This window comes from Ammodytes marinus (genome assembly GCF_949987685.1).
Source record: "Ammodytes marinus genome assembly, chromosome: 20".
Taxonomy (NCBI): Eukaryota; Metazoa; Chordata; class Actinopteri; order Uranoscopiformes; family Ammodytidae; genus Ammodytes; species Ammodytes marinus.
In genome coordinates this window covers 9,951,777-9,970,449 of record NC_137224.1, presented here as the reverse complement: position 1 = coordinate 9,970,449, position 18,673 = coordinate 9,951,777, and the positions used below count along the sequence as shown (strand labels likewise).

Here is an 18,673-nt window from a genome sequence, read left to right as displayed (position 1 = left end):
CGCTTTATTCCTGTACTTGGCAAACAATATTGAGACATGCTGGAAACTGGAGTTTCTGGTTCCACGCTTCGATTGCTTTAAGGTAATCCTGCCGTGTTGTTTAGATAAAAAAAAATCCCCACCGGTTTCTTTAAAGGTGGAGTCAGTGATTCTTGAGAATGCTTGTTATCAAAATCACTTTTTGTCAGTATCATTAAATATCTCCTCACGATCAAAAACCTGCCCATACAGTGTGTACCTTAGAAAAAAGTCCAGTGTTAATATATAGCCTAGGCTCTGTAAATGGGCATTATGCTAGCTACGGTGGGCCGATCCCCTTTGTTTATATCCCCTTTCTTTACAATGTACAACAATTATAACTTCTCCTAGGAAGACATACAGTATTTGATAAGTCTTTATTATCTGTTTACACACCAGCCTCCACTCAATAATGAACACTTGCATTATCACATTATAGGCGTTTTGAATGTTTATATGGTGCTTATCCATGCTTAATAGGGGGGGATTAAAATAAAGCGTAACCAACTAGGTTACTATTCAGAAATTGCAGCATAAATCAACCTAACTCGTCATCATGCTTGTACATATGAATGGGCCATTTGTGTTATGCATATAAAAGGTCAGTTGGGTCATGTTTAGCATTCAGAACAGGCATCGTCTGAGATCAATTTAACTATGTCAGGGTGAATATAAAAAAAAACACCACAATTAATTTATGTGCTGATAATTTGTGAAGAATTGTTAAGGAATGTGTCGATGAGCTACAAAAAGCCCTATCAGTGTCTCATAAACTTCCTCAAATGTGCATGTAGGCCAAAGGGACACACGCCCACACACAAACGTGCACACCGTGCGCGCACACACACACACACACACACACACACGCACGCACACACACACACAATGCATCAAGGTCAGTGTCAGGCCAATATAAATAGAGCTTGTACAGTTTTCTTGTTTAGTAGGACATTGAATAACTCATCCTCAAGTCTGACAGTTTGCCCTTATCTGCCCGAAATCTTGTTTCCCTCCGTTTGTCTGCACAAGTTTAGATTCACGCTCTCTATAAAGCAAGGCCTGTGCTCGCTAGAGCACCGGGACAGATGCCACATGGCCTCCCCTCCCCCATAACACAACCTTCACATCTTGGACAGGCCTATAAAAGCTGGTGCTGTTGTCACTGGGTAGCGAGGTTGAATCCGCACGACTGTAAAGACAATGAATGGAGTGACAGCCATAACTGAAGTAAGCATTTCCACGGACACAAACCACCCATGCATCTTAGCTCTTTTTTCCTTCAACCTGTCATCTATTTATTTAGATTTGTCTTCATGGTTTCTCCCTCTGTGTGTGTGTGCTTTGAAGGAAATGCTTCTGAAACATCAGCAGCAACTGAAGAAACAAAGAGATGTCCTTGCCTACAGGATGAAGAACCTTAAAGCGAAGCAGACGGAGATCACAGTAAGTCTATTCCTATACTGTTTAACTACAGGATTTGTTTGTGGATAGAGATACAATAGAGTGCACATACTTCACAGACACCTGTCATTAGTTTATCATTTTGTCATCTCCTTTTGGCAAGCAGCCTGCAGGCTAGTAGCCAGCACCTGCAAAGTCATACATGGTGGCACCAAATGGTGGAAATTTTGACTTTGTAACCAAAAGTCTCTTTACCTATTGAGTAGAGAGTTATTATAAAGATATTTTCACCTGTTTAGTTTGAATTGAACCTACTACGGTGGAACATAAAGCATGTGCTTGTGTGATTGCAGCATGTCCACCTCAAGGTTAAATTCTGAAGTGGAATTGTTGATCATCTGCCTGTTTTTTTATTGTTTTTTTTATGGTAGCTAGCTTTCCTTTTTCTTGCTCTGCCATCAACAACGCATTAGTTTTTCTTTGATCTGTTGCACCTTGTACAGACCCGTCGCCAGACCTCAGTCTTAAGGGGGGCATATGGAATGCATAGGGGGGCACAATTATTATTAGCCTACAGTACGTATATTTATAATAATCCTATACTCTATTCGCGCAGCACGTAATCATCACGTTAAACTAACCAACAGCGGTAGCCTATAGCCTACAACATCAGTCCTCATAATGTAAAGCAATAGGCCTACATTACATAGAAGCAATGTTATGAATATCCATAAAACACTTGACTATTCAACATATTAGATGTAGCCTAACACCAGACGCATATCTCAAACATTGCATTTTAAAGCAGTCAACAGAGGGATATGCATTGCCATTACACACACACACACACACACACACACACACACACACACACACACACACACACACACACACACACACACACACACACACACACGGTAGCCTACTTTGAGTGGAGGCAGGGCTGTGCTCTCTCCAGTCCCTTCTATCAGTACAGCGGGAGGCGGCGTTTCTCCGAGCTCAACCTCCTCATCAACATATCTTTCGGCCTACGGGTTCAACGCAGCCAGTGCGCCAATGAGCTCGCTACTGCGCTCTCCAAAACGCGCATCCATCTCTCCTTGCACAGCATCAATAACACTGTAAAATACTCTTGAACTCAGTCTTTTCGTCTATGTCACTTTGTGACGGACCAACTGTTTCCTCAACTGCAAATCCGCGGAGGTTCTTGTAAATTGTGCGTCTTCTCGGCCGGTCTCCAGCACAGCCTCGCCCTCGATGGCCGTGGCTGGAGGAGCGCAGAGTTCCCACAGTGCAAAACTGTGGCTTCACGCAATCAGAAGTGTCACCGCGCTGAACGAGTCCATAATTTCGGCTTGTAGTAGTCTGTTGTGCGGCTCGAAAAGTGACAACAGTTTGACGATCCGATTTGGCAGAGGAGACTGTTGGTGGGCTTTTCAACCATTACCGAATATCGATTATGATGAACTAGAAATGAAATAGTAAGCCGGCGAAAACTCATCCAGCTTCACTTTCAAAAATGCGCGGTAACTGTTGAGCGGCTGCATTGAAGTAGTTACGTAGCCTTACTTTCTTTTCAGTAAGGCCGTGATAGGCTGTTGCAGTGTAGATAGACTCCCATCAATCAAACAAAATCACACCATTGTTTATTTATATTTTGAACGTTTTGATGATAAAGAATGCAACATTAGTATTTATCAACACAAAATTAGCTACTATGATAGTATAAAATAAAAATGAAAGTATTTTTTTTTGGAGAGATCTGTGCCCCAAGTGGGGGGGCACAAGCATTTCTGGGGGCGGGCCCGGCCCCCTATGGCCCGCCCATAGCGACGGGTATGACCTTGTAGACTCAGTATGTAAACTATTTGAGTACATTAAGTGTTGCATATAGGCCTAATGAAGATAGGCATGTAGTATTTTGGGAATGGAGAGAACAAGCTATTTGACCTGAACTTGACACAATTGAGGAATTATGCAAAAAAAAATCATCAGATCAATAATGATTATGAAAAGAATCATTAGTTGTAGCTTTAGTCTGTTCAGATGTTATTCTATAAGTGCTTCCCAATAGGGATCCTGCAGTCAATGGCATATTGTAAGGGGTTATATTTTTATTGCGCACAGCATATTTAACTACTTATGTAAAAAATGTGTACGTGGCCCCTTTAACCTCAGAAAAAGACCAACGCAGTGAAGGAAAAAATCAAGAAAAAGTATGAGAACATGAAGCGGGTTCTGGATGAGGATCTGCGGATCACACTGGCCCAGCTAGACAGCGAGCATGAGGCCATGGGGAAGCTAGTGGAGGAGAGGATAGAGGACTGCTACCTCCTCACTCGGGAACTGGACGAGGAACTGTCCAACATTGGTGCCCAGGTGGAAACGCAAGACGTTCACATTCAGGTAAACTCAAGAAGTCGAAGCTCTGATTTTATGATAACGGGCGATACTGTTTGTCATAAGCTGTTCTCTTACTGGTATTAGGTTCAGTAATGACGTAACCTTTGTTTATCTTCTACAGAATGCAGAAGCAGAAAAAAGGTATGTTCACATTTCGGGAAATGACTGGTCATGTTTGAGACTGAGATAAGACACATTACAGTAGGACATCATAATCAGACCAAGTGCATCAATGGATACCACACATACCAAATGTGTGACAAATGGGATAGGCAGTTTACCGGATAACTACACCACTTTGTTTACCGCTCATAGGCCATATCTGCATGTCTTACTAAAAATAAACTTATTACATTAAAAACACTACCATTTGCATAAGAACACACTAACACTTTTGAGACTAAATATATCTGATTGGTGAATTTTTCCCACATTTGCTTACTGTTTAAAAAAAAGCTCCAATTATGTTTGTGGATGCTGTTCTAGGCGTGTGGGGGGGTCTACATTGTGGGCTATTGGCACTGAATCTGAAATTATTATATTTAAAAAAAAATACACTGACTTACAACGGTGTAGAGAATGGGTGTGATAAGAGCATTAAATAAGAAAAAATAATGGGGCAAAAATAAATCATGGGACATTTAGAAAAGTTAAAAATGTTGCGATTAATCGCGAGTTAACTATGACATTAATAAGATTAATCGTGATTAAATATTCATTTGACAGCACTAGTTTTTAGACTTGATTGGGCACTAAGCATTTGCAATACATGTATGTCAACGCTATTATTCAATGAGGTCTTCTTGTGTTTCTCTTTGAGACGTGTCTTAATGGTTTTGTGTCAAAACTCAAAGGCAATTGTGTGAAAACAATGAGTACTAGTCAACCCATTTGCCAGAGAAGACCCTTGCTGTGCAAAGAAAGTGTGAACATTAGATCAAAGGTGGAGTCAGTGATTCTCAAGAATCACATTTGTAAAAAACAGTGAATATCTCCTCACAATCCTCTACTTGTATGTAAGCTACTGTGGCTGTGCTGAGAAAAAAATCCAGTGTTTAAGCCATAGTGCGTAGCTTTTTCATATGAATGAATGTCGGTTACATTCAAGCCATCGCCTAACATGTTGACACAAATTTGATTAAACCTGTCAACTCCACAAAACTCTCTCTGTATGTCCATTTTGGCAACATTTACAAACTTGTGTCGCCCCCCGACACTGGCGCAGGAGCTCAAGAAGCGCCCAAGAAATGTTTCAGTTGTTGATTTTACTGCTAAGAAAAACTTAGCAGCAGAGGTAATCAAATCTATGTGCAATCACTGCAAGCTTACCTCATGTAGATGCGTCAACATATTATTGTAATTACTCATAATTCCTCATGGGGGCGACAGAAGTTATGCACTATAGTTTTGGGTATACATTGTCCAGAGAACGGGTGTTATTATATATATACAATATTTGAAGCTCATAGTGAGTGCTCCAACCGCCCAGACAGTCTGCGTCCACAATCATCTCAGGGGGGCCGTGCCTGAACCTCGATCCCTGACGAGCTGGGTGTGGCTCGCCCCATGCATCTGCGTTTAGGCAGCTGTTTACAGAGCCGCTGAACACCTGACTTTTTGTCAGCGCACACACACAGTAGGCCTACGGACACGTAGGGGATCGGGAGGAGATAGTCACTGATTTCGAAAACAAGTGTTCTCCAGAATTGCTGACTCCACCTTAAGGTTGACCCATGAATCACTCAATATCTGTAAGCAGTCGAGAAAAACTGTATTCCTTCACAAAGTAATTCATCTTTGCATGCACCCAAGCTTGAGGGTCAACTTTTTATTGTTTGGAGCTGAGTCAGAGGTACCAACCTTTTGTCTTTGTCTTGAAATTAGAATGGCAAAGACTCTGAAGTTGACTGACCCTGACCTGATCCAGATCGATGAGTTCAAGAATGAACAATTACTGTGTCTTACCATCAACCTGCTGCTGTTCATCAGATCCCAGGTCCCCGTCACCAAGAAACTGTTTCAGAGCTGTGAGTTCACCCACACAGACAGGTAGATAGACATGTTAAGGAGTTTTGCTCCTAGCTATGTCCAGGGGTTGCAATTTCTGTCAATTGGGACTTGCCATTTGTGTCAAGTGCTTGTCTCTCTTTTGAACTTGTGGGTTCCGATACACAGACGCTGCAGATGTTGTCCTTGACGCTGACACCGCACACCCCAAGCTGATCATCTCTCCTAAAGGCGAATCGGCCACCTACACAGACACATGGCAAGATGTCCCAGAGACTCCCTCCCGATTCGAAACCACCCTAAATGTAGTCAGCCAGGAAGGCTTCAGTGATGGCCGCCAGTACTGGGAAGTGGATGTGAGTGGGAAGACCTACTGGGAGCTGGGGCTCACCTACCCGAGCATTCCGCGCAAGGGCCGCGAAGAGGACTCCTGGCTGGGCCGAGGCAAAGAGTCTTGGTGTGTGGAATACTTTAATGGAGACTACTGGGCCTGGCATGGCGGTGTCCAGCATGAGCTGCCTCTGCTGGCAGGAAAAAAGTTCACCCGTATAGGGGTGTTGTGCAGCTTCCCTGGGGGTTTGGTGGCCTTTGTCGGAGCTGATACCATGACCCCTCTCCACTGCTTCTGCACTGGGACCTTCACCGACACCCTGTATCAAGCCGTGTGCCCTGGTCATGACAACCAAGGCACAAACTGGAAATCCCTCAAGATCTGCGATGCCCACCGATCAGCTCCTGTTCTCTGAGGTGGGGCAGGAAGGATGGGGATGAAATGGTCAGGAATGTGTTGCACTGAGGGGAATTTGCATCAGTGGCCTTATCTGACATTGTAAACATGTGACACAATATCAGCTTTGGATGCTGTGTGTGAGGCCGGTCTAAATTTACTTTAAATTATTTCCAAAGTCAAAGTGTATCTCTATTTTAGATTCACAGATCATGTTGTTTATTTCCAGTCCTGCATTGATGTTCTATATGGTGTACACATGGATTGTATACCTTCTGCTGAACGTCCAGGCTTTTACTTAGCAGTAGAATCAACAACTGAAACATTTCGTGGGCGCATCTTGGGATTTTTCCTAGCTCCTGCGCCAGTGTGAGGGGGCGACACCAGTTTGTAAACTCTGCCAAACTGAGAATTGAGAAATAGTTATGTGGAGCTGATAGGTTTAATCAATTTTGTGTCAACTCGTCTAGCGATGGCTTTAATTTAACATTAATTTATATGAAAAACTTAAGCACTATAGCTGTAACAAATATTAATATACCTTAAATTGGCAAGATATTTATTTTTAGCAATTAATCAAGAATCCAAAATAACAACAGTGCAACAGTGTGACTAACTGATGTTTTTTTCCCCATAATGACTAATGATAATAGGAAAAAAATTGAATATCGCCAACCATATCCTTTAGGTATTGAATGTCAGTGTGTCCATTACCATATAATAAACATCTTCCTTATATTTAAAAAAAAAAAAAAGTTCAATAAGGTATGTGCTGGAAAAAAGACAAAAAACTCATTACACAGTAAATTCTTTGTTTATTACAATAAAATGTTTACATAAGCTTCCTCTGTTGTTGAAGTTATTTAAACAAGGTATTGCCCAAAATAAAATAAAAAGGGCCTGATTATACTTTCAATGTAATTCATTCATTAATTTTCCCAAATATTTTCAAATATATTCCTGAGGACAACAGCATTTAACACTGGAAAGCATTTAAAATGTTTTACTTTAAAAATATATTTTTTTCCCTACTCCAATTCCATTTCAAAACAAGTGGAGCAAACACTCCTTTCAGCACAGGTTGGGCACCACATAACTGATCAGAGATCCATGTGTCGAGAGGATTCAAGAGTTGTGGATCTGTTGGACAATTGCACTGGGTGTAGAATGGGACGTGTCTCTAAATTAAGCCAGTATGGATCACACTACTGGCAATTATAAATATAATGTAAAAGTGCTATAAAAAAAATTAAAATAAATTATTACAAAAAACAAGGAGTGAAAAAGGGGAAAATATGACATATTAAAGCTATTGATGAACTTTCCCCCTAATTTACTGACACATGTAATCATGTGAATAATGTATAAACATTGTAGCAACAATGAGAGTGTGTATTCGGGACCTGTCATGTGTATTGTATATGTTCAGACACCACCAGTAATAGCTGCCTCTGTGATTGACAGACCTAGGGACAATAACAGCGCATCTGCAGAAACAAACATTGTGTAAGTTGTAATGACCACCAGCAAGAGTCTTTTATATTTAATATATTTTTTAGATGTGACTATATTACTAAAATTATGATAACCAATTAACTAAATTATGCAATACTGTTTTTAAAAGCTTGGCAAGTGCTTTCAAATAATATAGGAAATTAAATTATATTTTATTTTATTGTATTCTTTATTTAATGTTTAGAATAAAATAAATAAAAATAAGTAGACCTTGCTGGGAACCTTTCACTAGAGTGTAGTGTATTTTATGACAATGTACAACACTAATATACAGTGAAATGTGGCATTTTGCTTTGGGTCCTAGTCCAGTTTTATACTATGAGATTTCCCACATTTTTCTATGTCCTGTTTTAATGTTATCCTTTAGCGTTTATATCTGAAAAGTTTTAAAGAGGAATGTCTACCTTTAAAGATTCAGAAAGGGAAATTCCTAAACGGATTTGTTGGACCTTGAATAATAGGACCAGTGCGTAATGGACTCCACTTGCTCGAGGTTGACAACAAGGAAGTGGAGCCTTAAACATCATGCTGAGAAAACCGGCAAATTGCAGATCAGAGTGGACTAGTTGATTATACACTTGACCCAAAATCTCATAGAACTAATCACTACACAGCAAAAGATCACACCTTCCTAGCCAAACGTATGACAGTCTTTAACATTACATTCTCCCACTGCATGGGACATTAAAGAACCTGAGGATGCCAACATGCTGCTACCAACTTAAACTCGCTAGGAAGGCTGAGACACTGAGCCTTTGGCAAAAAGCATTGTCACATGTTTCTGCTCAGAGGAGTGTGGTCTATTTCTTTTGCTGCTTTTTTTTTCTTCTGACAATTGACAGCTGAAAATATTAAAACACAGATAACTGAAAATGATCTGATCCATTTTCCAGATGCTTTTTTATACCCTCTAACAATGCGTTGGACAGGGTTTTTAACAAAGGGAGCTCCTTTATCTCTCCTGTGACAATTAAAGGGTTTGTAATACCTTTGTTCAGCTTCCTGTTCCTAGTAGAGATTTCTATGGACTGACTACTAGTTCATCATGTAAAAAGAGCCCTCAATGAGGCTGTTTTTGCTAAATCAAATTGGATAAATCAAAAAAACAAGATTTATTTAGTAAGGTATTTAAATTAAAGCATTCCACTGTCATCAGGTTTCTAATTAATTTTACTGTGTAATGGTGACCAAGTATTCTACACAAAGGACAACATTAGAAAGGTTTTTGATATGTTTCTGGAGAGACCTCTCTTCAGTTTGTCAGACCCCATTTCATGCAGAGCCAAGTTTAGCCCGAACACTCCTGTCCCGTTCCTTTCAAAATCTATTGCAAATGCTGGAAAATGGAGTGACACATATTCAGATATGATTCCCCAAACCCGCAAAAACTGGCAGCAAATTTTACGGGCTGGTAGAATAACATGGATATTTCACAATGCCTGTCAAAAAAGAAGATCAGATCAAATGTGACGCCATTATTCTGAAGAATAACCTGAAGAAAAGGAAGAAGTTTCACCATCAACACATGAACGAGGAGTGCCACTGTAAATTTTCTTTTTGCCTCACGGAGTGCTTGTTTTCGGGCCCAACTACAGTCCACATGTCATATGTGCGCAAAATGTGCAATGTCCTGCTGGGCCTGAATCATCCCTGAATGCTTAGACCGCTTAGTCGATTCCGTCAGTCAAGTCAGTCGGTCGGTGGGGTCCTACAGTACGGTCAGTTGAAATACAGTTCTTTCGTCAGCATAGAGACCACACAGGGAATCTGCTTCTTCTCGCTGAAGCGGGGGTCTTCAGACCAGGACTCGAAACTGGTGGCCACCATGTAGTTGACCCGTGTCAGGATCTGCATTATCTCCAGCTGCTTGCCAAACTCGTTGAGGACGTTGCAGAGTGCCTGGACAAACCAGGAGCCACGCCCAGGGTTTCTCCATGAGTAATAACCTGGAAAGAGCAATCAATGAGTCAGCACCGAAACTAGGTAACATCCACCACAGGTATGTTTCAGAATACATATTAACAGCCTGTCTCTTTAAACCCCGCCTTTCAAAAAGCCCAGTCTTCTGTTATTGGCCCTGAATCTAACTGCCGGTTTAAAATCTAACTACCAGTGTGCTGGTGGAGGTAGTGCTAGGTGAGGTTGATAATAGGGGGGCGTGGTCAGAAATCTGACTGGGGTTTTGGAACACAGGTTTTCAGAGGTGGAGGTGAAGCTAAAAAGTGAAAAAACATGAAAAGGTCAATTTTGCCTAATAGGTGACCTTTAAAATTAGACTTTAAGTCAATGTGGTTTACCTGGCACAGTGGAGTAGGCATAGAGGAAATCTGCCTCTACAGGGATCTTATGTATTGGATTAGCATCTGTCTCCAGGGTATCGTTTGGTGGACCTGAATCTGTCTGTATACCATCATCAAATTCGGAACCCCGACAAGCCTGGTGAAGTAATTGAAATGACATTTCATTGTGATCCTGAGTAGCTTCCTTAACGATGACCTGGTGAAGCAATTAAAAATTAACTGTTTTTAAAAGCTGAGAGGGGCAAATGTTTACACAATAACTATCATCTGTCCATGGGGTACTAATCAAAGCTATCTTATTGTCGTCTCAACTAAACAACTGTTAGTTACTTCTTTAGTAATGTTATTGTTACATTATCATTATTTTATAACACATGGTAATTTATAATATAAGTCTTCACTGTACCTGGATGAAGAAGAGTTTGGGCTTTCCGACTAAGCTTTTGCACATGTCCCCCCTGAACAATGAGGTCATGGTCTTGATGGCCATGGCTCCGTCTGTTCCGTAGATCATGCCCTCCTCGCCATGGCTTAGCAGGATACAGGCGAAACACGAGCTGTCACTATGATCTTCCTCCGAGGCTGACCCATACACACACAAACAAACACTCAACTCTTAGCTCGGCTCAGGCCCCATTAAAGGGATAGTTCAGTATTTTTGAGGTACTTATGCAAAGTTAGTCATTGACCTTATGGAGATGGCGGTCAGTGCAGTCATTTTAAGGAGTTTGGGGGAGACTCACTGTAGCAGAAGTCAGGGCTGTACAGTGCGACAGTTTTGATCACATTTGCTACTAAAATTGATGACGTGTGATAATGAATACAAGTCCACTCGCACTAGTGCGACAGCTTGCTAATTAGCAGATGCTGTCTCTTTGAAACACAGAGGCGCGCTGCACAACACTGCTTAGAGGGCTCTACATTAACACTCTCCAAGTGCGGGTAAATATGGTCTTAGGAAAGTAAGTTATTGAGTCCACCCGCCACTTTGGCTGGTGAAAGATGTGTGCTCTGGATCTGTGCTTGTGCGGCGGTTCTAGCGTCTAATCAACTTCCCCAACGGCAATACCGGAAGGAGACAGCTCCTAACATTAACACAGTTAAGTTAGCACGTGTGCAAACAGAACATTTCCTGTGAAACTTAACATTAAAAGCCTGTTACTAGCCAAACATGAGTTGACTTTTATTTTGAAGCCGGTAAGAACAGGAAGTTAGCGCTTGACAGCCCTGCAGTGCTCTAGCTACAAAGGCAACTCATTTAGCTGCAGAGAGCACGCCACCATAGTCTATTTAAACAAATACTCCCAACACATTCACATCAACCTATTTAATTTATCCTAAATTGTACCAATATGTATACTTATTTATCTAATAGGCTATGTTTAATGTTTTAACTGTTTAAAGTTTGGTTTTAATTAACAGATGGAAATTTTCAAAAAAAAAAATATTATTATTATTAATATAATAATTATATGTATATAGGCTACAAAAAATATATAGATATAGATATTATTTTTATATTTTTATGGGGAGAAATAATTCTGAATCAGCAAAAAATTGCAATTGGCAGGTTGGATTATTTTGTCTAAATTGCAATCAGTACACCCCTATTCACTGTTCTACAATTATTACTGCACACCCTAGGATATAATATTAATTGAGAATCTCAAATGAGACCAAGATGACAGGCTCAAAGGTAATTAGAGCGAAATGCAAGGGTTAAGTTTATGAAAGTTTTCGATCATACTTTGTTTGCTACCAAATTTATTTTGTGCTACTGATTTTTTTAGCTTGCTAGCACCAGTGCTACCACCTAAAAAAATAAGCGTACAGCCCTGAGCAGAAGTCAGTATTGTACTGTTGCAGAGGGGGCCAGCCAAATAAAGTTTTTCGCAATGGATATAAATGCTTTTCAATTGTACGCTAAATTTAGGATTTTTTTACTGCTGATTTGCGGACTGATACCTTAGCACTGTACCGACACGAGTTGCCGTAGTAAATATGGCAGAATTAGCTTGAAAAAAATAGTAAAAAAAAAAGGTTGTCTACCGGCACCAAAATTTAGCGTACAATTGAACAGATTTTTAGTTTTATGTAAGCATTTATACGTCGCATTTTTTTTTATACAGAAAACACAAAACTCTGCAACAGTATAATGCTGACTTTTGAATTACTGTGCCAACCATCATCTCCATAATGTTACAGACGAACTAGACATAAGCACATCATACAACCCCACTTCAAAAATACTGAACTATCCCTTTAAGCTTCTAAATTAATGAGAAATATTAATTTAACTTTATGGTCCAGGCTGGAGTATAATTAGCCCTATATTCGTCCATCAAGATTTTTGAAGAAGTTATAAAGTTATAAAGAACTATAACATTATATATTAAGGTCATGTTCACACCCAATAGTCCGCTTCTTTGGTGTGCACCAGTTGAGAGTTGATACATTGTTTTGTTTATTAAATGGGTCAGTTCGCGTTCACGTTCGGACTATATTGTAAACAAAAGTCCAAGCACGGAAATGCTGTTTGGCGAGTAAATTTGGAAATTACATCACAGAGCAATATTACGCTTCCTGTGATTAGTGCGGATGGGGTTCACACCAGATGATCTGCTCCAGAGTTCACTTGTAAGCGGCCCGAGACCACCTCTTTCAAGCAGAGCAGAGTCTGGTTGTTAAGTGCACACCAGAGTCTCGGGCTGCCTTCAAACCAACCAAAATTAACGGCACCAAGGGCTTAAATGCTCCAGGTTTCGCTTCAATCGCACTTAACAAAGCTGATGTGAACAGGCCCTAAGAGTTTGAAATAAACAGCTTTTAGAAAGAGTCCCGTATAACACTCTACGTGTTGTCACGACCAAACGCTATGCTATTGGTTATGGCAGATCCAGAGTGCCACTGGGCAGATCCAATAGTTTTAAACTTCAACAGACACCCGCCTTCAAGTGAGTTAACGTTTGTCAATTGAGCGATTCCAGACTTTATGTACAAATGAAATGAAGTACAATGGTCTGGTAGGATGAGGCTAAGCATATACTTTAGTTTGACCAAAACACACAGCAGCGTTCATCCCTTTACTAGTGTGAATGTGTTAAACAAATTCTATGTCACAAACCCTGGAGTATTAATGATTTTAATATTTTTTTAAATAAAATATTTTGTAATTGGCCAGAGGGTTGCAATGGAAGAAAGTCATCGTCCACGAGGGCCTTGATATTGACTAAAAAAAGGGTCAAGGGGTCAGCAACATAATTTGGATTCATCAAAAGGGACCATTAATAACTATAGTACAATTAATGACATCTATTCGGTAATTTTAGAGGAATCTTGTTTTGGACGCAGTTTTGAATTGAGTGTCGGACATGAGAAAGAAACTGCCTGGTCCAGCTGTCCTTGATACCTGGACAACGTCTGTGCAGATTCAAAAGAATAGAACCCCTTAAATTTAATAAAATATCACTTGTGTTGAATCATGTAACTAGCCAATCGATCTACAATGGCTCTAATCTGTGACACCAAAATAATGAATCCTTTTGAAAAATTGGTAGCAACTTCAGTAGGATTGATGTAATGACTTTTAAAATAGCACCACCTGCTGTCTGACCTGGCAGTTTTAAGAAACAAACACACTGTAACAAAGTTCAATCAACACCAAAAACCATTTCAGCTAAAACTAAACCTTTCAACCTTTATGTAGATAGGATTCATAGCAAAAAACTCTTGGACTAGACTGCATTTGTTTTTGGGTAAGAGTAACTATTAAACTCAACTGGTTAATGGCTATATGATAAAATCTAACAGATTGTTAAGGCATGACTAAAATAAGAAATTAGTAAATGAGGAAATACCCCCCATCCATTTAGGAACAACCTGAGCAAGTATGAATTAACATTTTGATAATTCTTCCATAGTGTTTCCAAAAGGTTTCTCTATGTATTCTTGGTTGGTGATTGGTACTGGCATACTATTAGTTCAACATTGCTATGTTCAGAAAGACGGGGTACTCACCCTCTCTGAGAAGACGCTCCATCTTCTCACATGTCTGATCATCGTAGATGAAGACATCAAAGCCCAGGCTCTTGAAGCATTTGAACAGCTCACCCGCGTCTCGGTCTGTGCCGTTGCGAACATTCATCCCTGTCAGGAAAACTTGCTTAGAAGATGCACTCTTAATGTTTAAATATTCGGCAAAAATTGAATTAGGCGTGTTTGAGACGTGTTTGCTGATACCTGTCTTTTCATCAAAGTTCTTGTTGTTGATGATGATACACTTGCCCACTCGCTGGTGGCTCATCTTATACTGGAATGTTGGTGAAACAATTCTGTAATGGCTTTCAGAAGAGTAGTCCTGCTCCCGCGTCTGGCCATCCTTATTCTTCTTACTTAAAGAGTCAAAGAGAAACAAATATTAAGGACAGTTCAACACTTCCTTGTAGTAGACAATTCATTATTTAGGTTTGAGCTGTACCAAATGCAAAATGTTTAAAGTCCAGCTCATAAATTGAAAGACCGCTACTTATGTGGATACTATTAAGTATATTCATACAATACACACGGATCACAACCAAAAACATATTCGAACATTACTGTCTTTCACACAAAAAAACACAATAATATGAGTTTGAAAATAAATTTAAATGAAAGTTACAATTAATAGAATAATAACAAATAGACAGACAATAAAAAACAAAACCATTCTTTGAGAAAGCCAAACCTGACCTCTTTTTGACGCTGCCAGGGAGAAAATTTGCTCCTTCAATTTGGCTCATTAACAACTTAAATCTGACATAAGATCAACTCTTTACAAAACATGGCAGCCTCTTGAAAATTAAAAGTTTTGTGAAAAATCTTGTTCAAACAAAATCTGACAGCAAAAAATAGCTACAAAATCAAAAGCAACAAGTCAAAACTTCCAAAGCAAGGAAAACTCACACGAACCTGAAAATACTCTGTAGCACTTACTCAGAAACCAAAGATTACATACTTGGTCAAATAAGGCAAAAACTTGAAAGCCGAATTTGGTCGCATTAATCCACTGTCAGGTTAAAGTAGGAACTAGAAAAATGTTGCATAGCGCAGGTATTCAAAAATCATAACTGATGTGGATTGAGCGAGAGGAAGTCTTCCACGAGTGGCAATTCTCCCAGACCTGTCATATTTCCATTCTTCAAAAGACCAATCCAGATAGCTAAGCCAACAGCCAACAGTGGCCTATTGGGGGCTCAGAAAACCACAGGTTTGTTCCAGAAGAGCCTAGTCATCAAGTTACTCAAGCGCGGGAACAATGCACAGCAATGCACACACTAACAATATCATGCACAAACACAACACTCCCAGGCAGCCCAGCCATATCCTAATACACATGTGATCCAGAACTTTTTGAGGCCCCCCTCCCACCTCCAAATTGTGCCAACATGCCATACCAAACAATTGCGCGAGGGTGGGCGAAGAGCTGCAACTCTGTTTAGCTGTGGGCTGGGCATTGCAGAAAGAGGAGCATGTAGGAGGACGGTGAAGAGGAATATGAAGCGGTTGCGTCGGTCTTACCTGGGTTGGTCTTTAAGCGCTACGCCACTCTGCATCTGAAATGCGTTGGTCGTTTCTTTTCCTTTTCCCCCAAAAGAGTATGTCTCTCCAGACTGGCAGCTTAATTTGTGGCTGTGTGCTAGGATACTGACATGCTCTCTGTACTGGATGGAGACCTGACTGGGCCAGCAGGTGCTGAGGACAGGGGCGGTGCACTGTGAGCCCCCTGAGTCAGCAGCCTCGCCACCACACCAGTGCTTTCTAAAGGCCTATTCACACATGGCCCCCTGCACCTCGCTCCCTGCTGAGGTCAGACAGGGCAACAAGTTGCTCCTCTGCTGACAGAGTCAAGTTCACCTGTACCGGCATACATTGACCTCACCTTGACTTAAGAGCTGGAAGCATAAGATGCGGTACGACTAAAAATAATTTACTACAAAGAAAATCACCGTTTTGGTAAACACCTTACAAATATTACAAATAACCTAGGACAAATCTTGGTTATTATTTATTTCTGTCTTGGTGAAAAGCAAAATTTAGACAAAATCGAATAAGTTTAAGAAATACTGACAATCAAGATTGCAATCCTTATGATTGTATTCCCAATTTATTACAGAAGAAATGGAATGACAGAAGCGACTTAAGTGTGTTGTTTGGTCATTCCCTCTTCCAATTAAGAATACATAAGGTGGTATCAGTTCCATGTACCATATCTGGAAAGGGTGGTAATGTTTTCAATGAGGTAGCCAAGACAACGTTACAAAACGCATAACATTCAGCAGATTAGGCATATTGAAAGCCTATTTAAACGTTTTGATTTATTGATTAACTGTCATGTTTTTTCTAATAACAATTCTGCCTGTTTAAAAAATGTTTTCTATTATACTATATTTCTGGTACTTCTCCTTTTGTCGTTTTATGTTTTTTAAGAGTATCAAATGTAAATCACTGCAAATTGGATTAAAACTCTAAATGCCACACAGGCGTTGAGTTTGATTATCAGAGTCTGGGAGAAACATGGCTGACAAATATTCATCCACAACAAAGGTTCACAGTGCCACCTTGTGTGTCGAACTGGAACACCCAGAGAAACTCCATCAAGTCATCAGTCAGCCTCATACATTTAACCGACATAGTCACCCACACAAGACGGTGTTAAAGGGCAAACACAAGTGATATCATTGATTCTTAAATCACATATGACTTTAGACTCTAGTTTAGTACAGTCTCATTTTGGTAAGCCACCTGAGTGCTGACATCAGTTGCAAAATTGAGTTTAAAATTGCCATCACTTTACTTGCCCCATCAAACTAATTGGGCTATTCAAAACTGGGTTGATAAGTCAATTCAAGGGAAGACTTTTTTGTATACATTTTCTAATGTTTGATAACTTGAGGCTTATGAAAAACCATTGCTCACTTCATGTACTAATACTTGTTTATCTTGATGAAGGTTTTTCATCTCTTCATGCAGTAAGGAGCCCATAAGTAACTCTTTGACAGGTTTTGGATTTAGGAATGACTGGAAAGATGCAGCTCCCCATTGAGGCATGTCATAATAAAATTTGGAAAATAATATGGCTGAACGTTCTGAAGTCACTTACGATTATCCAGATGAAATGGAACGTAAATTCACCACAATCAACTATTGTCCCAACCATACGCACAAATCCATTAGGACAAGTGGCCAGAATCACCAGTAAAATATTAACAACAGTGAACATATAGGCTTTTAGGACACATATAAAATAATATAATACTTAGATGTGTTGTTCTATAACTACCATATTGACCTAACACAACAGTAGGGAACAATAATGACAGTGAAAGCTTCAGTAAAACATGCACATTCCTATACATTGGTCTACCAAAGTGAATTTTAAGTCAATTAAAATCCGTTTTACCCAAACAGAAGAAATCTCCCCCTGCGGTCAGGTTTGGCGTCGGTTTGGTCTCCCATCGCCTCTCCTTCTTCACCTTCGCCTCCAAGTTCAGTTGGTACAGCAGCTCCTCCAGCCATCTGCAACAAAAACACACGCGTTACATTTTTTCCTTTAACTAATAATTATGTTAGCAATAGCAAGACAAGTTTAGTGTGGCTCAAGTTAGTTATAGCTACCGCAAAGTTTACGTCTCATTTATTTAATTTTCCAGCCACTTCTAACGTCAACACTGCTCAGTGTTTGGTTTAAAACGATTTAGAAGCACATCAAACTAATTTGAGAGCTAATTTGACGACCAGTTATTAGTACGTTATTAGTTAGCAAGTATGTCTTGCTAGCAGAGTGTCTTATTCGGTCTTATCAGCATACTGACAAGAAAATAAAAACTCGTTAGCGGGGGAAAATATTACCATTTTCAATTTAGGGAGTAAACCTTAGAATTAACTTACACTTCGTTTATTGTGATTTGTGAGTTCAGCTGTTGCTCAAAGGTTGACGGTGTGTGCTGTTTTTCCTTCGACGCAGTTTCTGACAATTTTTCTCTATTCTTTCAGAAAGTTTAGAAAGTGAAAGTAACGTTTAGGTGCGTAATGACGTCAGAGCCCCGCGTCACTCAGGTTACGTTTAAATCAATCCCTGCAGTTTATGGCAGTTTATGATAAACAAATAATCACAATTTAGATATGTGTAAAATGTAATAATTCTTATGTTTGTTCTTACAAATTACATTTAGCAGGGTTCCTATAGATCCTTAAAAAACATTATTTTATACATGGTTTGTGGTGTATATTCAAGTCAAATGTCTGTTGACTTCACATCCCTTAT

At 39.9% G+C, this 18,673-nt stretch overlaps 2 protein-coding genes across 3 annotated transcripts; one reads left to right on the top strand and one right to left on the bottom strand.

Annotated features, from left to right (window-relative positions):
- Positions 1–1,368: 1,368 nt before the first annotated feature.
- Positions 1,369–6,575, top strand: LOC307266442 (zinc-binding protein A33; the record flags this gene model as incomplete). Its single annotated transcript, XM_080048464.1, has 5 exons — positions 1,369–1,461; positions 3,598–3,825; positions 3,944–3,963; positions 5,707–5,849; positions 5,998–6,575. 5 exons carry the CDS (start codon positions 1,369–1,371, stop codon positions 6,573–6,575), a joined length of 1,062 nt encoding a protein of 353 aa, XP_079904590.1.
- Positions 6,576–7,351: 776 nt separating this feature from the next.
- On the bottom strand, positions 7,352–18,419 carry casp7 (caspase 7, apoptosis-related cysteine peptidase). Of its 2 annotated transcripts, none has more exons than XM_080049254.1 (7): positions 18,298–18,419; positions 17,810–17,925; positions 14,611–14,762; positions 14,389–14,517; positions 10,778–10,953; positions 10,369–10,567; positions 7,352–10,017 (listed from the first exon to the last, which is right to left on the bottom strand). In XM_080049254.1, exons 2-7 carry the CDS (start codon positions 17,923–17,925, stop codon positions 9,791–9,793), a joined length of 999 nt encoding a protein of 332 aa, XP_079905380.1. In that variant the 5' UTR covers positions 18,298–18,419; the 3' UTR covers positions 7,352–9,790. The 2 variants fall into 2 exon arrangements, with proteins under 2 accessions (XP_079905380.1, XP_079905381.1); XM_080049255.1 differs by having other exon boundaries at positions 10,369–10,507.
- Between the last annotated feature and the right edge of the window lie 254 nt (positions 18,420–18,673).

Coding starts and splice junctions, on each gene's coding strand:
- casp7 (XM_080049254.1), bottom strand. CDS start 17,925: ATGGCTGGAGGAGCTGCTGTACCAACTGAACTTGGAGGCGAAGGTGAA. Junction 14,763..17,809: donor GGGAGATTTCTTCTGTTTGG/GTAAAACGGATT, acceptor TGACTCTTTAAG/TAAGAAGAATAAGGATGGCC. Junction 10,568..10,777: donor CCAAACTCTTCTTCATCCAG/GTACAGTGAAGA, acceptor TTGCTTCACCAG/GTCATCGTTAAGGAAGCTAC.